General features: G+C 50.9%; 2 protein-coding genes across 9 annotated transcripts in view; one reads left to right on the top strand and one right to left on the bottom strand.

The window, feature by feature from the left end:
• The window catches only part of MACROH2A2 (macroH2A.2 histone), a 52,913-nt gene extending 46,922 nt beyond the window's left edge, over positions 1 to 5,991 (top strand). For both annotated transcript variants that reach the window (XM_086381582.1, XM_086381581.1), the window contains 2 exons: positions 3,470 to 3,644; positions 5,174 to 5,991. In XM_086381582.1, the coding sequence (XP_086237708.1) occupies positions 3,470 to 3,644; positions 5,174 to 5,339 (341 nt within the window). In that variant the 3' untranslated portion in view covers positions 5,340 to 5,991. The remainder of the gene's footprint in view (positions 1 to 3,469; positions 3,645 to 5,173) is intronic.
• On the bottom strand, positions 4,708 to 23,444 carry AIFM2 (AIF family member 2, ferroptosis suppressor). Of its 7 annotated transcripts, none has more exons than XM_086381575.1 (10): positions 23,392 to 23,444; positions 15,962 to 16,155; positions 15,494 to 15,609; positions 14,258 to 14,377; positions 13,455 to 13,547; positions 11,185 to 11,293; positions 9,671 to 10,033; positions 8,062 to 8,262; positions 7,578 to 7,752; positions 4,708 to 5,632 (listed from the first exon to the last, which is right to left on the bottom strand). In XM_086381575.1, the coding sequence occupies exons 2-9, from the start codon at positions 16,137 to 16,139 to the stop codon at positions 7,601 to 7,603; spliced, it is 1,332 nt and encodes a 443-aa protein (XP_086237701.1). In that variant the 5' UTR covers positions 16,140 to 16,155; positions 23,392 to 23,444; the 3' UTR covers positions 4,708 to 5,632; positions 7,578 to 7,600. The 7 variants fall into 7 exon arrangements, with proteins under 7 accessions (XP_086237701.1, XP_086237705.1, XP_086237706.1 ...); XM_086381579.1 differs by having other exon boundaries at positions 9,671 to 9,823; XM_086381580.1 differs by having other exon boundaries at positions 9,671 to 9,823; positions 15,962 to 16,152.
• Positions 23,445 to 25,266: the final 1,822 nt, after the last annotated feature.

Here is a 25,266-nt window from a genome sequence, read left to right as displayed (position 1 = left end):
AAGACTGCACTAAGAAGTTCACATGTTGTTTGTTATTATTCAACAGGGAGGGTAAAAGGTGTGGAGTTTCAGATAGCAAAACTTGAGAGTCAGAGGTCCACAGACTCTTGCTGAAAGGACTACAGAAGCCTCAGAAGCCTCACAGGGAGAAACAGAAATGAATCCAGAAGGATTGAGAGGGCTGCAGGAAACAAGCGTGAGCTAAGAAAGCAGATACATCTGTTAGGTCCAAGTATTCATGGCCCGGGGCCAAACAGCAGTTATCTCCCTGGGAAGAAGGGTTTTGTGTGGGTGCATCTGGAAAAGGGGAAATAGTTCATCAGGGTGTAAATTAGACCATATTTCATTCAGTTTCAAAACACCATCATTTGAAAGATATGTCCTTATTGTAAGAAAGAATACATTTCCAACATGGAGTGTCCAGTAAGAGACCCCACACAAAGCCTGGACACCTTCAGTTTAACAGAAAGCAAAACATGGACCCACCATGCAGAAAGGGCAGCCAGTACCTGTCTTGACCTTGGCATTGGGTAGACCAATGGGGAAAAGCCTCACTAGGGAACTTGAACCACACGCTGGTACTCCTGTGGATTTCCACTGTGACCCCAAAACCTCAATTGGGAAGGCTAGTGGGACGTGACCTGGGTATGGTAGAGTCCTCAGATGACATAGAAGCAAATACAACTTCCCTGTGGAAGAACTCATCTCGGTCCAAGCCCACAGCGATTCTAAGTGCGTCCAGATTCCAGGCGGGAAGCTGGATGGGAGAGGGGTGGGACATGGTGGTGAAAGTGAAGCAGACGGGCCTGGAGTGAGGCAGGTCAGAGGAGACTGACAGGTGGTGCCAGAGACAGAGAAAGGGGAACTGGCTTTGGGCATGAGCGATGACTGATGGGCACCTGTTGGACCTGGGGTTCCAGCAAGACCACTGGTAAGCAGCTGATGAAAACTGAGGACAAAAATGGTTTGTAGGAGCCAGGGCCAAGTGGCAGCAGAGAGAACAATAGGCCTGGGTGGACAGGAGAAGGAGGGGCTGCTGCAGGGAACTGAGGCAGGAGAGAAAGCACAGGGCCATGGAGACCAAGGATCAGCTGCAGCCACAGCCTCCCAGCAGGACTAGGGCCACCCTGCCGTCCACTTGATGATGGTGACTCTGAAAAGGTGTTGGGCTCCCCTGAAGGAAGGTTCCAGAGGCTCCTTGCAGCCACTCTGCCATCTGAGAGCATGGTCCCCACCAAGTGAAGGTGACTCACCAGAGGACATCACATCACATAAAGAGAATTAGTAGATGTTTCTACCAAATATCAGGGTTCCAAGACCCAAGATCACTTGACCTTCACCTTGGCACCTCTAGAGAACACTAAATCGTTACAACTACAAGCAGGGGTTTCCATTTCCAGATGCCATGGAAATGCTTTGTTTTAGGCTGACCTGCTACCATGGACTTCCTTCAAAATCTAGAGTAGTGACTTCCCTGACGGTCCCCACTGCAGGGAGCCTGGGTTCAATCCCTGTCGAGGAACTAAGATCCCACATGCCATGTAGCATGGACCAAAAACATGAAAGAAAGAAACAACAACAAAAACTAGTGTAAATAGAGAGTTTCAAAGGGGATGAGAAGGCATGCCATTTTTTCTTGATTAACTTAACACATTTCTTGTTTCACTTAACACTCCCATTAGGGGTACATTTCTCTTATTTAAAATTACTTTTAATGTTAAAAAGAGTATCATTCAGCTGGTAACATGATCATATTTTAAACATATATAAAATAAATCAACCTGGTTTGTAAGGAGCTGAAATCTCCCCAGCGTATAAGAACAGTGAGGCCCTCAGGGAAGTTGCCCCAAGCAGGCAGTGCCAGTCCCCACGATACTGGGTTCCCTTGAACCATAAGGCCAGTGGGAACATTCTGCTTCTGGTGTACAAATGTACGTGGTCGGAGAGTCAACCAGTCATGCCCGCTGCTGCCTCAGTATTTACATCAACTGATTCCCTAACTCACTCATTCACTAATCAGACACTTGGCACCAGCCTGGGCACTGGGAAGGCAGGGCGTTCACAGCTGTAGCCAACAGGCGGGGGACGCCCCTTGCATGTGTCACCACCCTCCCTGGTCTGTGCAGGTATAGCCTCTTCAGCACTGTGGATGGACATCACCAGGAAACACAGCTCGTGTACTGGGTGGGCATCATACATTCCAAATAAGTGTTTTAAACCAACCCCACATGCTGCTCTGGAATATGGCAGACATATATTTGTTAGAAACGCTGCTGTACCAGCGTGACCTGCTCGAAGTCCCCCGTCTCCCAGAGCCTGGCCACTGCAGGAGGGTGGGGGACCTTTGCTAAATTTCGTTCCTTGAGTGGCACAGAGCCCCAGCTCCACAAGGTGGGTGGCTTAGAGGCAAGCAGCAGGTGGCTGCAGCTACCAACACCTCCAAGGGGCCAGAGACTGGCCAGTGGATCAGACCCAACCGCTCCTTTGGAGATCAATGGCCACAGGGACTTACCTAGAACTCCTCACTATCAGCTCTGGCAATGACAGCAGAGGTTTGGGGGAGTTAAAAATAGGGAGTATGAACTGAAATTATGAGACCAAGCAGACGTAATCTAACTTCACAACCTGTTATGAACACCTGCTTGCTGCAGGCTCTTTAGGTATACAAGGACGATCAAAAGACAGTCCCTGTCCAAGGAGGTGTACAACATAGAGTGGTTCTCAATTTATGGAGGGTCCTCAAATCACCAAGCACAAGGCCTGCATCAGACCTACCAAGTCAGGATCTCAGATGGGGAGGGAAGAGAGGGCTTGTCAATTTTTAAAAAGCCATTGTATTAGTTTCCTATCACTAGAAACTATTACAGACCCGCACAAATTAGCGCAAACTTGGTAGACTCAAACAACACAAACGCATTGTCTTAGCGCTCTGGACATCAGAAGGCCGCAATGAGTCTTAAGAAACTAAAATCAAGGTGCTGGCAGGGCTGGTTCCTTCTTAAAGCAGCTGTTTCTTGCCTGTTCCAGCTTCTGTTTGTGCTAAGTTATTTCAGTCATGTCCAACTCCTTATGACTCTATGGACTGCAGCCCGCCAGGCTCCTCTGTCCATGGGATTCTCCAGGCAAGAATACTGGAGTGGGTTGCCGTGCCCTCCTCCAGGGGATCTTCCCAACTTAGGGATCGAACCCACGTCTCCTGCATTGGCAGGCAGATTCTCTACCACTGCACACATAACTACCTGGGAAGCCCCATACCTTTGATTAGGAGGCCAGAAGGCAGACCATGTGAACATCTGTGGCATGCTGTCACATCTGTTTTCACTGTTTACCCGAAACTTGTGCCAACTGTCAAAAGCAATTCTGACACGACTCTTCCTCTCCTAAGGAGGACACAGGAGATTCAGCCTAACCCCCGGCTTAAGGGGAAGACATAAGAAATAACCTGCAGCATTTCTCTCTCATGTCCCAGCTGCCGTCAGCCAGTCGAGCGGACTTGCAGCCAAATTTGTCATCCACTGTCACATCCCTCAGTGGGGCTCTGACAAATGTGAAGAACAGCTTGAAGAGACCATCAAAAATTGCCTCTCGGCAGCAGAGGACAAGAAGCTGAAGTCGGTGGCATTCCCGCCCTTCCCCAGCGGCAGGTAAGATGTTCTCTTCTGGGCGGGCGGCAGGGATGCTAGGTCAGTTCATCCAGCCTTCTCCCTGGGAACCAGCTGCGCCCCCACTTGGTCACATCCAGCTTGGCCATCCCAGAGGACATAACCAAGGACTGCCAGCGGCAGCCAAGCACTTTGACCAGGCGACAGAGTGAGAATCCCAGCTTCCATCGTTCGAAACAGAGAAAGGTAGCTTCCAGGAGGAACAGGAGGCAGAGTTCATTTTTGAGAGCCAGGTTCAAAGTCCACGTGCCCACCAGCTGTGCCTTGTCTAGAACACAGAATGGGAAACACCAGGCTCGAAGGCGCTTGCTTCTCAAAGCATGGTCCACCGACCAGCAGCAGGGAGCCCAGAGTTAGGATGCAGGTCTCAGAATCCCTGCAGCAGAGGCTGGAGAAGTGAAAGGTCCTCAGCAAAGGCTTGCTTTCAGGGGTTGGAGAAATGATTGCTCTCTCTGCCACAGACCCCAACTGGGCGCGGGAGCAATATTTCAGGCAAATAATGAGGCTGTCTGTCCTCACATGTAGCATGGCCTCTCCCTTTACACTCACAGCCAGAGGGAGTTATTGCTTTAATTTTGAACACCCTCTCGAGAGAGAGTCCTCCATAGCGAAGATATGATTTACAGTCTGAAGATGTTACGGCTGAGTCACACCCGAAGGCAGAGAGGGAAGGAATAAGGCTTAGCTTCCTGCCACAATTCTATCCTAACCTAAGTGGTCAGTGCTGGGTCTCCATAGCCTGGCCTGGAGATGCTGTGAATGGAATTCTCTGCATACAACTGCGACCACTCGCCAGGATGTCCTGGGCTGGGACATGACAGCTGACCAAGAAGAATTCTTATCAGGCCAGCCCATCCCAGACCCACCCAAGGGGGCCAGGGTGTCACCACGATGGTTGGGTCCCTGGCAGAGAGCTCTCCTGTGGCATCCTGGGGCTTGGGGCCCTGCCCAGAATCATCACTGCTGAAATTACATTGGCACATCCACATGGGTTAGTGAGAGGAAGGTGAAATGCATGAGACAAGAATTAATGAAGACGTCCCTCTTTTGAGCATACATTTGTGCCCTTTAATAAATAATCCGTTTAGCATGGAACCCAGTTTTGAGGGAGCTGATTAAAACTATACAGGCTTTCTGCAAGATCAGGTCTTTTAAATACTGAGTTGGTATTTTTTAAAGCTAAGCCAAACTTGAGTCAGGCCACATAGATTCAAACACTGGGCTCCTCACCATCCAGCCCTAAAACCATGGTGCCTCTCTGAGCCAGTGCGGCACCTGTAAAGTGGGGACAATGACCTTTGCCTGTCTCCTTCCCAGGCTGTCCCTCTTCTGGGGTCAAAAGAGATTGTGTGTGGACCCCCCTGCACACAGTAAGACCTTGAGTGACAGGAACAAGGGCCTGGTGCCAAGATAAGAAGCAATCACATTGCCCCCACCCCGGGCTGAGGGCAGAGTTCCTTCATGGGCCCCAGGACCAAAGTGACATTGGCTCCTCTTTCCTTTCGGCACAGAAACTGCTTCCCCAAACAGACAGCAGCCCAGGTGACCCTCAAAGCCATCTCGGCCCACTTTGATGATTCAAGTGCATCCTCGCTGAAGAACGTCTACTTCCTCCTCTTCGACAGCGAGAGCATCGGCATCTACGTACAGGAGATGGCCAAGCTTGATGCCAAGTAGCCGCCCTGCGCCCACAGGCGGCCACCACACTCACCAACAGGAATCAGGAGGATCAGAGTCACAGGAGCGGGGTTTTATCTTTAAAAGGAGAAAGGAAGGTTGACGGCAGGGGAGCGGAGGGCAGCGGAGAGGGAAGCGGGTAGCAGGAGCTGCAGGAGCAGGCCCTGCCCACGGGAAGAGCCCTCTGCATTTCTGTTATTTTATATTCTCGTTAAAAAACAGCCTCAGTCCGTAATTAACCAGGTCTCCACCAGGGTTTTCTTTCTATGTGTTTTCTTCCTGTTGTTTTAGAACTTTTGAAAAAAAAAACACAGACTTTGTTTAGATTTATAGCATTGACTTTTACACACACACAAAATCCTTTCAAAATTCTTAAAATCTTCTGTTTCTCCTTTTTTTTTGCAAGGGAAGAGGGCGGAAAAAAAAGTGACTTGGGCTTTGTTGGCTGTCTGTATTCAGTGATGGGAGAGAAGAAAATTAGAAAGGCATCTCACTGGTGCTTTTTTCTGTTTTAGTGCCCCCACCTTTAACCCTATAATATCTGTAACTACTCTTAAAAAGATTTTGCTTCAGGCTTTTTTTTGTTTTGTTTTGTTTTTTTTAAAGAAAATGAAAGGAAAAAAAAATAAAAGATCCAGTGTCTTTCTTACAATATATTCTTTTATTGCAACTTTGTCCTCAGTTTGGAGAACTGTGTCCCCATGGATGGACACTTCTAGAATGTTATAAATAGAACAAGGCCTATCACTACAGGACAGAGGCTTCCACCACGCCAGGCCCCGGGGCAGACTGCACGCAATGGCTTGTGTTTCTCAGGCAGCAGGTCCCGCTTGCAGGAAGGGAGCCTGGTTGGTTGTGGTCCGCAGGAATGGAGGCCTGGGTGAAGCCTCCATGGGGTGGCCATCCTTTGGGAGAGAGGCACAGTCTCTCTTAAGCATGGGCAACAGCATGGAACAGACTTGGGCCACAGCCCAGACAGGATAGACCACAAGACCCCAGTGAGGCTGGTATCCTAAGAATTCTGGCCAAGAACCCAGAGGTTACCATTAAAAGTAGGCAGGGAGAGACAGGGTGGGCCAGGGCAGGACCTGAATTTATTCAGATGAACTCATCAGCCACTCTTGCCTTAGGCTTGTGGTCCCAAATAGGCTTGTCCTGATTAGAAGTCCTCTCTCTAATAGAGGAGTCAACTTTTTATTTTTTATACCTTAACATCATTGGTGGCAGGCATTATTGCCTCAAGGCTGAGCCTCCAGATAAGTGACATTGGGGTTGGTCAGGAAATCAGAGGAACAAAACCACAGGGTTCCCACAAGGTACTCCTGCCCCAGCATCAGCTAGAGATTTGTCACAAATTTGCCCATGACGCTAGCCTGGAAGCATGCAGGGGTTCCCCTGCTGAACCCCAATCTATTCCCTGAATGTTAGCCAGATTGCAACCCATGAAAATGGTCACGTTAGCTTGGCTGCCTTTCCTTAAACACCCCCAGCAGCTGGCAGACCAGGCTTCTGTCTTAATCCTTTAGTTCTATAAAAACTCGCTCTCTGGTAGAACGGACTAACCAGGAGGGAAATTTCATCTAATGCTTCTTAAATATAACCTATGGTATATAATCAGGATCTAAAAATAGAAATAATGTTTCATGATGAATAAAGATGGTATGGACTAACAGTTTAAAAATCAGGCTTCTATTAATCTGAGTGTTGCAGGATGTACAGGCCTCCCCACCCTCCATGTGATGGGAGAGGTTGGGATGCAGGCCATCCCTCCATCCCAGCCCCCTTTCCTTAGCTGGTCTTGAGCAGGCCCTCTTTCCTGCCCTTACAGATAGGGAGATGCTTCCTGCCACCAGGAGAGGGAGCTCTCTCCCCTACTCAGTGCTCTGAAAGCCACATACCGTGCGTGTGTGTGCACGTGCGCATATACACACACAAACACACATCCAAGAGGAGGCTGGGGTAGAGAAGGCAGGCTATGCCCTTCAGGAACAGGTGAACCCTTCAGTCAGCATGAGTGCAAGAACACCTTTCCAAACCCAGAAAGAGTTCCTTAGGGGTGTCTTTTTTAACATTAATATCCCTCTCCCTCTCCCTCTCCCAGTTTTTGGTTTTCTATAAATTGTGTTTCTGGTCGGTACTTTACTGACATCTTACTCCAGGAAAAGAGCTTTTGCCCTTAGGCATTTGTCAAGTGGGTACCATCTGTCAGGAAATCTGATGCCCAGGCAGCGGTGGTACCTCTCTCTCGCCCAGATTCCCCATCAGGGTGGAGACTGTTTCATGGTTTTCCAGCTCGTGGAGACCAACAGGTCCCGGCTCTTGGCCAGCCGAACCATAAGCCGCCCCACGTAGAAGCCGCTGATCTGGCCCACGCCGTCATTTCTCCCCATGGCCAGGAGGAACGTCAGTGAACCTGTGGAGCAGAAACACGCACGCAGTCTAGAATCCTGCTCACTGTTCACGGGCCTGCAACTCCCTGGGCACAAACTCTTCCCGGGGCCTTCAGTGTCGGGGCGGGGAAATGCATATGGCTTTCAGGAAGTTGGCCAAGTCCCCAGCATATCTTCCTAGAGCTCTGGGTTGGGGTTGGGGGTGTGGGGGCGGGTTTCTATCCCTAACTTTGAGAGTGTGTCCTAGCTTTCAGGCATCCTAAAGTCCACAAAGGCTTCTCCACATCTAACCCAAACTCTCTTAAGACTGTGCCGCATGTGGGGTTCCTGACCTGGCTTGTAGGTTTTGAGGGGCCTCTGTTTCATGGAGTTGACAATATTGGCCACGGCGACGTTGGCGTGGAGGCTGGCATGATAGGCCATCTTGGGCTCCCTCACGTCAGCGCAGTCCCCAATGGCATAGATGTGGCTGTAGCCTTCCACCTGGAGGTACTCGTTCACTCTCAGAGCGCCGTTGCTGGCTAGCCGATCACCTGCCAGGAAGAACCAGCCTGAAACCAAGATCCTGAGCTGCCGTGGCCACCTGAACCACAGTAAGGCCTGGCCCTGGTGCTGGTCCGGCCACCCTCTAAAGACACATCCTCAAGAGGCAAGTCTCCTTCCTGGTTTATTTCTGCCTGACCTCCCCACCTCAGAACGCTTCGTGCAAAGGTGAGGTTACAATTCTAGGGTGGAAACTGGTCAGAAATATTGGAAAGGGTCACTTCTTACAAAGCACTTGAGTCTTTCTAAGTTACCACGATTAACAAGAATTCACTTATGATGATTAAGTGACAACCTAGGTAAGTCTTGGATTTCCTTCTGAATGAGGATCAGATTTTTTTTAAATAAATGCAAGGCTTTAATAAATGATAAAATTTTCTTTATAAGGGACTTAAACAATTTATCTTTGGGAATATAACATTAGGACCATTAGGTGTTAAGTCCTGGGTCTCTGTACATTTTAAGTCCTCAATCCCACCCCCAAACAGCCAGGACAGGTTTCTTTCTGGGATTGGATCATTCTTTTCCGCTAGACACACAACAGGAGCTTCTTATCTAGAAAGGTACTGGGGAGCATATGATGGGGACCTGGGGACACGCCCACAGTGGGGCCTGAGAAGGAACCACTGAGTCTCCAGCTCACAGGTGGAGCCATGGGTCCAGCTCCCTCATCTCCATTTTAGTTCAGTAGGTCAATGCTGAGCTTTAAGAACAAGAGGTTTCATTATTGCCCCCATTCTTCAAGATTGTTCCAAGCTCAAGTGGTCAAATGTCTGGGTCAGGATTTTGGGAGAGCGGCACCTATGGACAGAGAAAGGCCTGACCCTGGAATTTCCCCTGCATCTGCAGAGAAAAGTAAGTACCCAACTCTTTGGGACCCTATGGACTACAGCCCACCAGGCTCCTCTGTCCATGAGATTTTCCAGGCAAGGATACTGGAGTGGGCCACCATTTCCTTCTCCAGGAGATCTTCCCAACCCAGGGATCAAACCCGGGTCTCCTGCACTGCAGGCAGATTCTTTACTGACTGAGCTACAAGGGAAGCCCAGAGAAAAGTAGAAAAAAGCAGAGAAAAGTAACAGAAAGCAAATCTTTCTCTCTGAAACCTGTTTCCATCTCTCACCACTAGGGGCGCGGGATCCGATTTTGGAAGAGTCTGGTCACTGGGCACCTTGAGCTAAGTCACCATCAAAACAGAAGAGGGAAGCACAGCAGGAGTGGACCCAAACTTGAAGTTTGATGTCACCATTCAGAAGACACCAAATGAGCCGCTGAGATAGGGTTGGGGTGGGGGGCAGAAAGCCGATTCCTGGGGCAGAGTCCTGCAGGACCTTCCCCAGGGGCTGGAGAGAGAAGAAGCAGCCTGCGGAGGGGCCCTCCGCTCAGCTTCCCACTTACCAAACGCGCTGCGGTAGGCTGCACTGTTGATCTTGATACCGTTGCAGACAATCACCAGGTTGGCATCTACCTCCGTGCCTTTGTCCGTCTGCACCTTGATGCACTCGCGATGCTCGTTGACAGGCAGTGCCTCCAGGTTGCTCACTCGCTCGCCTGTCAGGGGGGGCTCGTTGACCAGGAGGCTGGCAGAGGGCAGGTGTGTCTCCAAGGCCAAGGCCCAAGCCAGGGCTGGCCTAACAGCTGGACACAGTGCGCTCTGCAGCCCTGAGAAGCACCAGCGGGACATCTGGTCCCAAGGGACCCAAGGGGAGGCAGGTTCCAAGAAGCAACTTGGGGGAGTGAGGTTGAGTTTCCCAAGAGGTTCTGCGAAAAGTTATTTGAGGAAAACACCTCCCTGAATGTGCGCTCCACTAGCCCAGCCAGGCAGGACGGGCCCTCCAGGTTTATCCCCGTCAGGGACAAGGGAAGCCGAGGGGTCCACTGTCCTTGCTGCCTGGAGGAGGGCTGTACAGCCACTTCCACGAAGCCCAGGAGCCGGGAGGGCTCTCACGGAGCAGACACCTCACCCTCCCAGCAAAAGGTGAGAGGGTCGGGCAGTGAACTGGGGGGGTCACACCCCCAGAACAAGAGCCCCACCCTAATATGCTGGGTAGATCTCTTCCCTCCTGCTCTAGACAAAAGCCACACTCCACCACCCTTGAAAAGTGAAAGTGTTAGTCGCTTAGTCGTGTCTGACTCTGCGACCCCATGGATTGTAGCCCGCCAGACTTCCTCTGCCCATAGAATTCTCCAGGCAAGAATACTGGAGTGGGTTGCTGTTCCCTTCTCCAGGGGATCTTCCTGACCCAAGGATCCAACCTGGGTCTAGATTCTTTACCATCTGAGTCACAGGGAAGTCCCACCACCCTCAAAATACAAACCAAAAACACCTCTTCTCTCCACCAAAGAGATATCATTGCTATGTTGTTGCTAAGTCACTTCAGTCGTGTCCGACTCTGTGTGACCCCATAGACGGCAGCCCACCAGGCTCCCCCGACCCTGGGATTCTCCAGGCAAGAACACTGGAGTGGGTTGCCATTTCCTTCTCCAGTGCATGAAAGTGAAAAGTGAAAGGGAAGTCGCTCAGTCGTGTCCGACTCTTAGCGACCCCATGGACTGCAGCCTACCAGGCTCCTCCGTCCATGGGATTTTTCAGGCAAGAGTACTGGAGTGGGGGGCCATCGCCTTCTCCGAATTCAGGTCAAATCTTTTACGTGATTTTTAAACCATTCAACAAATGGGTCCCACCTGTACTCCATCCAAAGCAACAGCCAGGACAGTGCTGCCTCCACGACACAGAAGTCTGTCAGGACCGGGGCCTCGGCCCTGCCCAGACACACCTCCAGCAGGACAAGGGGCTAAACGGGCACTGAACAGAGAGCCTGGGCTGAGCGCGGCCACCCTCACTCGGACTGTGGGAAGAGACCAAACCTCTGCTGGGGAGAGGGGCCGGGCAGGAGGGGCCTTGCACGTACTCAGCAGCAGCTGCACGCCTTTCCGGAGCAGGATCTCCTTCACTTCCTGCCGGACACAGGGCAGGAGCTCTGTGTCTGCAAGGGCCATCTTGGAGTGAATGAGAGTGACCTGAGGGCAAAGAACCACAGGGCAAAGAAAAAACACTGAGTCTCCCCCTCACACAAAGAGGCCTGAAAACATAGTGGTGCTTCTCCCCCACCTCCTCCCAACTTCCAGTCTACAGGTGAGGAATCTGAGGCCCCAGAGAAGTAAGTGGCCCACTGGCAGACCAGTTATAAGACAGTAAGGAATCCGCCTGCTATGCAGGAGACCCGGGTTCGATCTCTGGGTCAGGAAGGTCCCCTGGAGAAGGGAATGGCTACCTAGTCCAGTATTCTTGCCTGGAGAATCCCATGGACAGAAGAGCTTGGTGGGCCACATTCCATGGGGTCGCACAGAGTTGGACACAACTGAACGACTAACACTTTCACTTTCAGACCAGTTAATGGTGAGCTGGGCTGGAACCCATATCTCCCAGACTAGAATTCTTTCAGATGTGCCAATGCTTCTTGACACATACCTCACCGAGCACCATGTGGAAAATGATTTTCAAACATCCTTGGGCACCTACACAGTCTCTATGTAAGCCATCAACACTCTGTAAATCAGGCTGACATTTACACTAAAGCTGGTTCTAAAACTGGTGCTTCCAGGCATGTCTATTTGCTGCCTGGGTCAGTGCAGTGACGTGGAAGGCAGCCTGTAGAGATGTTCAGAGCAGACTGCCTGGGTTGAAATCCCATCTCAGATATCCACTCAGACACCTCCCAAAGACTTCATATGGTGGACAGTCCCACTCAGAGGAATTTTGTAATGATGAAATGACAAAGTAGAAAGCACATAACTCAGCACACGTACGTGTATACTCAAGTCATGTCTCTTTGGGTCCCTATGGACTGTAGCCCACCAGGCTCCTCTGTCCATGGGATTTCCCAAACAAGAATACTGGAGCAGGTTGTCATTTCTGCCTCAAAAGGATCTTCCTGACCCAAGGATTGAACCCGCATCTCCTGCATTGGCAGGTGGGTTCTTTACTGCTGAGCCACCTGGGAAGCCCCAACTCAGCACATACTGACTCCTTAATAAAGGGTAACTACTATTACTCTTACCTGTCTACTAATTATAAACATACAAGAATTATACTGAGTTATTTACTACTTCAGACCAGTCTCTACCCCATAAATCAAAATTAATCAACTTCTACATCAGTCACTCATAATAATTTCCAATAAATCATCAAAGAATAGGCATATAATTAAATTAGCCTATATTGATCTTACTTTTCAAAACCAACCTGCCTTTCTCTAGGGAAAAAGAACCAGCCACAGGCTCCATGTGGCTCCCAGAAGCTGATCTGGCATCAGCTACAGGCAAGCTCTCGCCTCATGGATCCATAATTGCTGAGCATCACTCAGCCCCAGGCTGAGCCTTTACAGCCTGCTGCCTTTCTCTCCAAGATGCCAGAAAGATGCCTCTATCCCTCCACAAACGGGAGCAGGGCCACGCTCTCGTGGGCAGAAAACAGTGCTGGCCAGTCCGTCCCCAGCAGGGGCTGTGAGGGGTGCACTGCAGGGTCCCCCTATCTGTCCAGGGAGAAGACTACTGTCTCTTATCCAGAAAAAGTGTGTTAGTGTTAGTCGCTCAATCATGTCTCACTCTTTTGCAACCCTATGGACTATAGCCTGCCAGTCTCCTCTGTCCATGGGATTCTCCAGGCAAGAATACTGGAGTGGGTTGCCGTTTCCTCCTCCAGGGGATCTTCCTGACCCAGGGATCAAACCCAGGTCTGCTGCATTGCATTGCAGGCAGATTCTTTACCGTCTGAGCCACCAGGGAAACGCATCTCTTACCCAGACAAGACACTAATGAGGGAATCTGTGACCAAGCCGGTTGTCAGCCAAAAGAGGTAATCAAAGTTTCTATCACAAGGAGAAATTGCTGCAGGGCACATGGGAGTTTGTAATGTTTCCCCCCTGGGCTTGATCCTCTGGGTTGGCCTAGAGGGCAGAACCCGTCACTGAACGTTACGGCACACCCTAGCTCTCCAGGAAGAATTCCCAGCAGAATGGGACTTTAGGGGGGCCCCTGTACAGACAGCAAAAGATGGGAAACACCTGCTCCCACTTTATATTAATGGGACTCCCTTCCCAGGCCCTGAGCAAATTCTGATGTTCATTAGACAAAAAAGAAGCCCACTTTTGGGAGTTCAAACCCAAGGTCACTGGCCTACCTCTTTCTCAGGGTATTCCGTTTTAATCTCTGCTGCCATCTCCACTCCTGCAGAGCCTCCTCCCACCACCACAATGGACTGTGAGCGCTGGACCTGGAGAAGCAGGAGATGGAAGCACACCCTCAAGTCCACCCCACCTCTGGGTCCAGACTAGGAAGCGGGTTCCTTGACCAAGGAAGCATAGAGAACCCTTTCCAAGTTCAGGGTCCAAATAAGCTTCCTGGGGGTCAGGCTCTTGCTGGGTGTCTCCCTGCATTTCTTACTAAGCTCTCACTGCCTGCCCACCTTTCAGATGAGTAGATCTGCCTGAGTTCATAGGCTAGGTTCTTAACTTCAAGTCTAACATCTGCTCATGACTATGTGAGAAGTTCCCCAGGCCTCTCAGTGGCTTTGCAGAGAAGGAAAGGCCTGATCTCAGTCACACGGCTGCATGACCTTCTCTAGATCCCCATGCCTCATCTATTCAGTGGGGACAGACCCATTCCACCCACCTCTCAGGATCCCCGTGAGAACCAAGAGCATGGATCCAAGCCTGCTCTGTAAAACATATGCCCTGTACAAACAGCAGCCAATAGCTACACGAGCAGGTCTAGATGCCCATGTCCAAACTTCAAGACAGGTCCAAAGGTCTTCCCCCAGGAGCCTCTTTCTGGTAACTCTGCATCTCTACAGTGCTCCTGCAGCCCCAGACACCTCCTGGGGGCTCCCTGCTGCCGCCCCAGGTGTCCCACAGCTGTTTCACTCTCCAGGGCCCCTCCCCCAGCTCTGTCCTCAATCCCCGCCCCTGGCAGTGGGCAGCTCACCTGCGTCACCATGTCCTCATAGGCCTGGATGGCCATCTGCTGGCTGGAAACCTGGTTAAACTTGCCCGGGAAGAGCCCAGTGCTGCCCGTGGCCAGGATGAGATGTGAAAAGGGTAGGGCCTGGGAGGAGCAAGGAAGAAAAAAAAAGGTGAGGGTAGAGCGTGGCTTCTGCATCCAACCCCAGGCTCCACCAGGCAAAAAACTATTTCTGGGGAATAAGTAGGATTCTAGCTTCCAATGTGGAGTTAGTCTAGAATCTCCCTACTACTACATTTATTCTAGAAGAAACTTCCCCCATCCTGGCCAAAAGAAGAAAAAAAAAGGGGGGAAGGAAATCCCTTGGGCTGGCCAAAAAGTTCATTCATTCGGGTCTTTCCATAAGATGTTACAGATTAAAATTGACAAAGGCAGAGCTGCTCTGATGGGAGGGAGACGGGAGGGTCTGTATCCTACTCAGCCCATCACTCCCCCATGGAGGCCTGAGATGCCCTCAGGGACCCAAAGCCACAGGATAAGGAGGTTTTCTATCATCATGCCAAGCAGAGGTTCTATAGTCTTAAACCTGATTCAAGGAGGACTAATTCACAAGAAACCACACACTCATTAAAGACAGGAATTGGAGCCCCTTTGTCCAACCCCCACTTAGCTTTGACTAGAGCAGAGGGCCAGGCTGGAGGGGACTCTCCAGTGGGTGGGCAGGTGGCGGCTCACTGACAGATTTCTGGTCCCTTGGGGATCCACCAGGCACTGAACTTATGCCATGCTGAGGGGCACAAACTCCAGGAGGAAAACCTCTGCACCCCTCCCCCACCGGGTGATGTGGGATTGTAGCACCTACCCTTTGATTCCAGACAGCAATGGGGCCTCTGGGCTGGGCGAAAAAAACTGCCTGGGTCCACATGTTGGTGGAGTCTTTCCGGCTGTGGGGTCTTGGGCAAGCCTCTTAAGGTCAGGGTGCACCTCCCTCCCAGGGTCACATTGGGCATTAAAGGAGAATACATGAGGCTTCAGACAGTGCCTGGCATACAGGGAGGGCTCCAAAAATGTCTGCACCACTCTCCTGTGGCCGCTGGGGTCTGGCCTCGGCTCAGGAGGCATCTGCTATCTTCCAGGCACAGGGCAGGGATGGGGGTGCCTCGTCCCTGAGGAGACCAGCCCAGGTATCCTCCCACCAGCAACCGCATCCCAGGGGCCTCCTGAAGTCAGCTGAGAATGGTCAGCCCCTGCTGGACTCACCTGGCCATCCTCCAGCAGCACCGTCTGATTCTTCAGGTCTATCTCGACCACCAGGCCCTGTCTGAAGTTTTCCTTGAAGGTCACCGAGTAGGAAATGAATGTCTTTTTGGCAAACCCTGGGGAATGGATAGAAAGGAGGTTGCAATATAAAGCTGCCCACAGGAGGCCAGAATAACTCAGAACCCGTCCTGAGCCGCATGCCAACAGTGACACCAGTGGTTAAACGACCCCTGGGTGGCCACTACACCCTAAAGCACCCAGTCTGAGCCCCAGGCCCTCAAGGAAACTCACACTCTGACCTCTGGGGCCTTCGTGTGGTAGCTGCTTAAGGGCAGGGACTTCACATTCCCCAGAGCTTGTCAATGGTGGAATTTAGGCACCTTGCCGTAAAGGGAGAAAACCACCCTCTGACCCACAGTGGTGAATAGGCCACTGTCACAAAGAATGCCCCAGAGAGGGGCCCCTTACCACTCTCCACGGAGGCCCGGAGGGCTGCCACGTTGTGGTGGAAGGAGTCCTTCATGTCCACCAGCACAAACGGGATGTTCAGTGCCTGCAGCTGGCTGGCAGCAGTGATGCCACCAAAGCCCCCGCCCACAATCACAACATGCACGGCTCCCGCGTCCATCGAGACCTGGGACCCCATCTCGGACCGGGCACTACTGGGATAGGAGGAAAGACCACATCAGATTCAGGGGGGCTCAAGGTTGAGAAGGCAGAGGTGGGCCCACAGCAAAAAAGGCCTCAAATGCCAAGACTTGATCTTCTGAAAGCATGCAATCACCTTTCAATGAAACTCCAGTTTTTGTAAAATTTGAATTAAATTCCAAAGGAACAGGGGGTATCCTAATTCCATCTCATCTCCCTAGCCCCCCAGTTCCCTTCTCCAAGGCATCTACTGTTACCAAGTTTATATGAATCCTTCCAGAAATATTCTGTGCACCTGCAACCACGATTATTATTTTTTTTTGCACACATGAAACAACTATTTTGCACTTATTTTCACTCATTAATATATTCATTCAGTCAATAATATCAATTAATGAACCTCTTGCTCTTTGATGTGTTCTGTGCTGTGGATGCCGTAGTCAGAGACAGACAGAAAGATAAGGCTTAGCCCTTGTAAAGGGAGGATTTCAAACTCAAAGGGCTGGTGGATGATGTGGGAAGCTGGGTGTGCACAGTACCAAGGAACAGTGGGTATGCCTCTGGGGAACTGGTGATCAGAGGCCACATTAAAGGAACAAACAGAATTCTTTAAGGAGCGCAGTAAGCAGACAGTGGCCAGGTTCCACCCAGCTCACAGGTCACCAGCTTCAGCCCCAGGTCTAAGGAGATCAGTTAACCAGTAAGACAACCAGCCTATAAAATAGGCTGCAGTGTGAGGCTATGACAGTGGGGTCAGGAGGAGGGGGCTGCCGGAACAGAGGAGGTGCAAAGGGACTGCTGGGTGACATCCCCCAGGAAAGAGGGGGCAGAAGGGAAGCTCTGCTGAGAGACGAAACAGTGCTGGTTAAGGACCAAGAAGGAAGTCTGCGGGTGAGAAAGAGGCTGGAGAAGCGCTGATCATGAGGGCTGCAGGGAGAGCGGCAGGTGATGCCCAGGAAAGGGGACCTGCAATCAAAGAGAGCATGTGCAAGGAAAGAGGGCCAGGTCTGCAGGCCAAGTGCGGCCCAGGCTCACACACACGCATGAGCACAGCAAGGAGGAGTGGAGAGGAACCAGACAGACAGCAAGCTGCCAAAAAGCGATGCAGAAGCGTGTTCCGGCCCACCTTGTACCCTCAGGCAGCACTGCAGGCAGCTGGAAGGCCACCACTCTGCCCTGCATCGTCTGTGTGGTCTGGGGCACAACACCTCCCCTCTCTGGGCCTTCATTTACCCTCTGTAATGGGAGGGCCAGCCCGCAATGTCCTTGAACAGTAGCTTTCCAAGACACGGTGGTCCCCAGATCTTCTCACACTTATGGGGGCAGCTTATGGTTGGACCTCCAGGCACTGTTGCCATTGGTATTCAAATACACACTAATTTCTCTTCTGGGGAAGTAAAAACCTGGGTGAGGGAGGGCAGATCTGGCATAGGACATTGGAGGGAATTTTTAACTTTGCCTTTCATTGACTAAATGGTCCCCAATGTGTTGAAACTTATGCATTCTACCATTCTTTTTAATTATGACTTTTTTTAATTGGAGGAAAAATATCAATAACCTCAGACATGCAGATGACACCAACCTTATGGCAGAAAGCAAAGAACCAAAGAGCCTCTTGATGAAAGTGAAAGAGGAGAATGAAAAAGTTGGCTTAAAGCTCAACATTCAGAAAACTAAGATCATGGCATCTGGTCCCATCACTTCATGGCAAATAGATGGGGAACACAGTGGCTGACTTTAATTTTAGGGGCTCCAAAATCACAGCAGATGGTGATTGCAGCCATGAAATTAAAAGATGCTTACTCCTTGGAAGGAAAGTTATGACCAACCTAGACAGCATATTAAAAAGCAGAGACATTAGACATTACTTTACCAACAAAGGTCCATCTAGTCAAGGCTATGGTTTTTCCAGTGGTGATGTATGGATGTGAGAGTTGGACTATAAAGAAAGCTGAGCACTGAAGAATTGATGCTTTTGAACTGTGGTGTTGGAGAAGACTCTTGAGAGTCTCTGGGACTGTATGGAGATCCAACCAGTCCATCCTAAAGGAGATCAGTCCTGGGTGTTCATTGGAAGCACTGATGTTGACGCTGAAACTCCAATACTTTGGCCATCTGATGCAAAGAGCTGACTCATTTGAAAAGACCCTGATGCTGGGAAAGATTGAGGGCAGGAGGAGAAGGGGATGATGGAGGATGAGATGGTTGGATGGCATCACTGACTCAATGGACATGAGTTTGGGTAAACTGCAGGAGTTGGTTTTGGACAGGGAGGCCTGGCATGTTGCGGTTCATAGGATTGCAAAGAGTTGGACACGACTGAGTGACTGAACTGAACTGAATTGCTTTACAATATTTTATTGGCCTCTGCCATATGTCCACATAAATCAGTTTTACAAATGAGAAACTGGCAGGGCTGGGACCAAAACAAGCCCCCCAGCAGGTATTATCACCTTCACGGTCCCAGGCCCTCAGAAAGGTTGTCTAGATATAGCCCGAGGAGTGTTCATCAGGCTGAATCTGTCAACTGGGCCAGGACCCAAGAGGACTCCAGGGACCAGCCAGGGACAGAAGCAGACACCAGGAGCTGAACACCAGGAGAAGGGGGCCTGGGAATGTGGCAGGTGGTCAGGCAGGCTATGGAAGGGGTACATCTCACCTGCCCCCTTCAACATGGCCCCCCTCTGTGCCAGCCTGCCCTTGGGGCCAGCAGCCAGTGAGGAGGTCAGAGAACCACCCAGAGAGCTCTGCTTCCAAAGCCAGGGGGTCATAGGACTAAGAGAGGCTACCAGCTTGTTGGGGAGAGGGGTCCACCATGGGCCATCCAGGGAAGCTTGAGGTGGAGCCTTGAAAAACAGCTGAAGCCAGGGGCCTTCATCACAGAGAAAATAGCTTAGGCCAAGAAATCCAGTGGCAGGAAGGGAGAGGGTGTGAAGGGTTCAAGGAGCAGGTTTGGGCAGCCAGGAAAGCAGGTGACAGGGCCCAGCACACACAGAGGACTGTCATGTCAGGCCAGTGTCTGGGCCTACAGGCTGCCCTGAGGTCCTCACAGGGAAGAAAGCCCCGTGAGCCCAGCACAGGCTGGACAGGCAGTGAGTTAGTCAAACGAGTTAAACTCCTGCTCCCTCAGCGCCCCCGGGATCATTAACTGGATCCCCGGAGGGCAAACCCTGGCCTCGCCCAACTAGGCACAGCCCTCAATAAATGTAAACTGATTCTCTAGATGTCCAGGTCCAGAGTGTGGGGCCTGAGCACACACCCAGGCCCAGGAAGGGCTGCCATAGCCGGGTTGGGGAGGGGAGGCATTTCTGAGCCACAAGCTGCCTGAGGCCCCTCTCCTGGAATCCGCCCTTCTCTCTCCTCCACTGACCCCTGACACACCCACTTGCGGACAGGGGGCCTGGCAGCACTCCAGCCCCATTCCACCCTTTTCCTCGGCAGCCTCCCTCGCCCAACACTCTTGGACACCCTCCTTTCCCTTGGCTCATCCAATGCCAATTCTCACCTGGGCCCAAGGACAACTGGACTCCCCTCTGATCAGCCATGACCTACTTTTCCAGACACCTAAACCCTTGGCTTAAGCCACGGATCTGCACTCCCAGGCACACAGCCTGTAGGCGCTCAGAAAGCAAGTGTGCAATTGGTGATGTTGAACTGTAGGTTCTAATGTAGTAGCAGTGCTGGGCAAACAGCTTCAACCAATGGGCAACTCCATCAATCAATGGAAACCTCCACCAATGGGAGATTATAGGCTACGCTATTATACACCCGTACGATGGAATATTCTGGAGGCATTTTACAGTGGAAGATTTTTTACGCGAAAAGTTTGTTCATGATTCATTTGCACCCACAGATTATACAAGACCAAGAGAGAACCATAACATAAACCATGGTCTCTGGGTGATTATGTCAATGTAGGTTCATCACATGTGACAAGTGAAGCACTCTGGTGAGTGATGTAAATAATGAAGAGGCTTGCATGTGTCGGACAGAGGGCCTATTGACAATTTCTATGCCTTCCACTCGGTTTTTCTGTGAACCTATGACTACTCTAAAAACATCATAAAGTCTTAAAAAAAAAGCTTGTCCATGAAAAAGTTGGACAATAGAACAGCACATAGAGCCTGATCGCATTTGTGCACCACCAAGCACAGGGACCTAACTACACCTACACACATACACGGAACGATGACAACAGCAGGCATCACTGAGCTTTCAGCAACATCTGTGCATTCAGTAGCAGGGGTCCCTCTTCATTTTGGCAAGAACTTCAGGAACTTGCCCAAGATTAATCCTCAGCAATTTGACCACATCTGCACTCTAAACCTAAATGCTAACAGTGCTTGCCAGATGAAGTTTTTACTTTCTTCTTTGAGCTTTTCCCCTCTTTTTTGGTATTGTTTGAATATTTTTAAGCGAGTATGCCACTTTACAGAAATAATAAAGTTTTAAAGACAGAGCAGGCCTCCTACCACCTAATTTTCTAAATTGAGATATTTGGGGGATTTCTCTGGCAGTCCCTGGACTCTGCACTTTCACTGCCAAGGGCCCAGATTCAATCCCTGGTCAGGGAACCAAGATTAAGTAAGCCATGCGGTGCAGTGAAATGTTTTTCATATATTATGAAATTCACTATCTTAGAGTGTACAACCCAGCGGATTCTAGTACATTCGTAAAGTTGTACAACTGTCACCACAATCTAATACCAGAACATGTTCATCACTACTCTCCCTAAAAAAGACTCCATATCCATTAGCATTCGTTTCTCATTCCTTCTTTCCTCCAACCCCTGTAATCATTAATCTTTCTGTCGCTAAAGATGTGCCTATTCCATACCTTTTGCTTCTGGTTTCTTTTGCCTAGCACGGTATTTTCAATATTCATCCAAGCTGTAACTTGTATCAGTATTTCATATTTTTTTTTTTATGGCTGAGTAATATTCTATTGTATGGAGATAGCACACTATGTTTATCCTTTGGTCCACTGATGGACATCTGGGTTGTTTCCCCCTTTTGGCTAAAGTGAATGATGCTGCTATGAATGTATAACTCTGCATGAACAAAAAAATTCTGTTGAGTATATACCTGTGAGTGGAATTGCTGGGTCCCATGGTAACTCTAGACTTCACTTTTTGAGGAACTGCAAACCCACCATCTGATTTTACTAATCATCAAGCCAAGAGAATGAGCATAGAAGATCTTAACGGAATCTTCCCAGATGCAGAAATGTCAGCATAAAAGAAGGTCCAAGAGAACAGATGCTCACTGTCCAGCAGCTCCTAAGAAATGCTATCTTTGCCCCTTCCCCAACACGCACACAATGTGGTTTATACTCAGATTTTCTCAGTAAATCCTGTTTCCTCTGCCAAGGACACTCAGCCTGATCCCAACGGGACTCTTCTCCAATAAAACAAAGGGCTTTTAGGAATCAACTGAAAAACAAGGAAGTTACATTTTGGCCAAAGCTGTGAAGAGGTCACGCCTCAGAAGACACACAGTGGGAACCATGTGGGCTCTGATCAAAGGGTGGATATCACCCCAGAATTGTTTCATAGAGATTACAAATAAAACCCACCGCTTTCAAGAGCTCACTGGTTATGCCCAAAGTAGATTCCACAGCCATTTCCAGAGTGGCTGACCTGGATGAGAGGGCCTAGCGTTCATGTGTGCGTGCGTGCTAAGTTGCTTCAGTCATGTCTGACTCTTTGCGACTCCATTGACTGTAGCCTGCCAAGCTCCTCTGTCCAGGGAGTTCTCCAGGCAATAATACTGGAGTGAGTTGCCATTTCCTTCTCCAGGGGATCTTCCTGACCCAGGGATCGAACCTGCGTCTCCTGCATTGCAGGTGGATTCTTTACCACTGAGCCACTGGGGAAGATCTGAAAGGGCCTAGAGAGTGACTCAAAACACCATAAACCTACCCCTCCCCACGGGAGAAGGCAAAGGGGTGAATGGCCTCCCTTGCTGGACACCAGGGCCCAGGCTGAGAGTGGGCACTCCACAGTCAGCTCCTCAGGAAACAGATGCAGAACAAAACCCCAAAAGACAAGTTTCCAAAGGGGACTCAAAGTCTGAAGAAGGGGTTGTCGTTTCGTGTCCCAGGAGAGGGCATTTTTTGGACAGACAGGTTCCTTCATGTGTCATATAGCCTCTGGTGCCAAAACCCAGGGCACACAACTTGTACAGTCTCCTGGGAGCCAGTCACTTTGTGGTTCCCTTAACATCCCCACAGTCTGTGCCTGGACCCTGGCTTCCTCATTTCACCACCAGACACAGAGATCAGGCTGGCCCTGGAGCATACCTGCTCTGCCCAGCTCCTCACTTACCTGCTGGATAGTCCTGAGCAAAGGCCCATCCAGCTGGGCCTCATCTACCCCTCTGAAATGGACCCTCCAAATGCAAGGTTACTGACTACTCCTTGGAGGCCTCTGAGAGCTTGGGGGCACTTACAACCCAAGGAGGCCTCCTTGATGTTTTAACACCTTTACATATTTTGAACACAAAGTGCAGAGCTGGGACACGTCGAAGCCCCTTCCCAAACTATGTCTGAACCTCTGCCCTGTGCCTGCCCTGCTGTGGGACCATCAACTCCCAAGCGCCTTGCCCCTCCCAATCTCATGGTACAATCAAGGGGCAGAGAGAGTGTAACCAGAGGGGAAAGACAGGGTATATTTAATGGGTGCTTTGAAAGAAAAATACCAGACATCAGGCACCAAAAGCAACTCCCACTGGATCAGGAGTTGCTGGACCCCGCCGGCCCATCCGAGTTACTTGAGTCACCTTTGGCCTTAGTTTCCGGGAAAGCTGGAGCTCCGTGGAGAAACGGACCTCCCAGTGCACCCTGGAGCCTGTGAGCACTGGGTAACCCCCGCATTTTCCTCCTGACCCTGAGGCTTTGCTCCTGCCTTGTGACACTGGCTTCAGTCCGCCCACGGCGGCTTCCACCCTCGGAGCCCTCCCGGGATGGGCGTGGGGGGAGGGTGTCTGTCTTACTTGGGAAGACTTAGCACGGATCTCCAGGGTGCAGGGTGAACGGGATGACAGGCAAGTTTGCTCCATCCTCGCTGGAGCAAACTTCCCCCTTGACTTTTGGGGGACCTGGGGGGCGGCAGGCCTGAACCCCGCTTCCCATACAGATCGCCCTCTCCTCCCGAGGCCACATCGGGCGCCCCGGCCCCCGACGCTGTTCCGGGCATCTTGGAGCCCAGCAGGTGCGGGGGTCCCGGAGAGCCCGCCCGGCGCGCCCCTCACCTGCCGGAAGCCTCTTGCCGCTGCAGCTCCCGCCAGCAGCTCCCGTTGTCGCCGCCCGGCCCGAGGCCCCGCCCGGGCCAGCGTGACTCGGCGCGTCCGCCCTCCAGCCTGGGCTGTGCCCCCGGCGGCCCCCCGGGGAACTGCAGCCGCCCAGAAGTCAACCGCCCCAACCGTGTGCCCTTGACCCCTGCGGCTGAGGCCGCCCGCGCTGCGCCGGCCCGGCTCCCCTGCCGGACCCCCTACCAGTCGTCGTTCCTTGGAGCTCGGGCTCCGACGCAGGCTATGGGACCTCGGCGGCGCGGATCACCAGCCTTCTGCCCTGGCTTAGGTAACAAGCTGAGCACCTAATCCATGTCTGGTATTGTGCTAGGTGCGCGGGGTGGGGACGAGGGGTTGTAAAATGTAGAACAAGACAGGTATGGTTTCTGCTTTCCTCGAGGTTGATAGTCTGGGGAAAGATACTAAGCTGCAAAAAATAAAAAATTATATATATATATATATATCACTAATTGCAGTAAGAAAGATTGGGGGCAAAAGAAGGGTGCCAAGGCCTCTCTCCAAGGATAAGTTAGCCCTGGGCAGAGAGGAGCCAAGTATACTCTGGGTGTGCAAAGACCGAGGCAGGATAAAGAACTGACAATGGGGGCATTGCAGGGGAGCTTGGGGACAGAGCAGCCCAGCATGGCAGGATGGCACAAGCCTCTAGGCCCTGGTGAAGACTGTCCAGGGCAATGGGGAGCCACTGCTGGGTTTGTTTGTTGGGTTATTTTTGGTGGTGGGGGGTGGGGGGGGGGAGGGATTGGTTTGGTTTTGGTTTTGGTTTATTTTTGGTCACAGCATGAGGGATGTTAGTTCCCTAACCAGGGATCAAACCCATGCCCCTGCAGTGGAAGCGTGGAGTCCTACCCACTGACCACCAGGGAAGTCCCACTGCTGGGTTTTAAGCAGAAGAGTGAGGTCTGAGTTATGTTGGAAGGTGAAAAGATGGGGGAATGAAAGGCTGCCTGAAACTGGGGGAACTAGGAGGAGAAGAGTCCAGGGGTAAGAAGAAAGTGGTTGGACTCAGATCTGTCAAGAAATATACTGATGCAAACTGGAGATAGGATCAAGCCAATGTGGTGACAGATAAGCCATCTTCTGGAGAAGGAAATGGCAACCCACTCCAGTGTTCCTGCCCGGAGAATCCCACAGACAGAGGAGCCTGGCAGGCCACAGACCATGGGGTCGCCAAGAGTCACACACGACTTAGCGAAATGGCAAAGCCATCTTCATCTATTTAATGCAAATATTAGCACTAACACGAAGCATTGTAGAAGAGTTGATGGGAAAAAAAATAAAGAAAAGGTTCAGTGAGATCATTTGTGTGACGTGTGTTAGTATGTTGCCTGGCACACAGCAGCAGAGTACAGAGCAGCCATTTATTACAGCTCTTTGATATAAGGAAATTAGGTTGCCCAAGGCTATGACACAGAACATTGGCAGCTTCCTCTCTCCCAGCCCGGTGCTCCTTTGAATAGTACCCTTTATTGCCTTGGTTTTCATGACTGTTTATGCTAGAAGTAAGCATTTCTGTACCTTTTCCAAAAGCTGTGGTCAGAGGCCTTGTTTTCAATACTCCTGGCATAGGGAGTGTTGTGAGCAATTCCATCTAAAGGATGCTGGTACCCAGAATCATCTCAAGGTGGAGAAGGAGCTGGCATCCTCCCATGAACATCCCATGCTCATTATTAGCCCACACACCTCAGGGTGCATCTGCTGGTCCTTTGGAATCCTCCCATCTCCTCCCATCCAGCTGGCACCCTGCCCAGTGAGAACATGAGCTGAAGAAAAGAATACAGTCAGAGGCATAGGAGTCTGCACCTCCTTCTCTCAGGC

Source organism: Bos grunniens, chromosome 28 (genome assembly GCF_055505025.1).
Source record: "Bos grunniens cultivar Pamir isolate PY7600 chromosome 28, Bosgru_T2T1.0, whole genome shotgun sequence".
In the NCBI taxonomy this organism is placed as follows: domain Eukaryota; kingdom Metazoa; phylum Chordata; class Mammalia; order Artiodactyla; family Bovidae; genus Bos; species Bos grunniens.
Note: the sequence above shows the minus strand (reverse complement) of the source record. Positions and strands in the feature narration are given on the sequence as shown.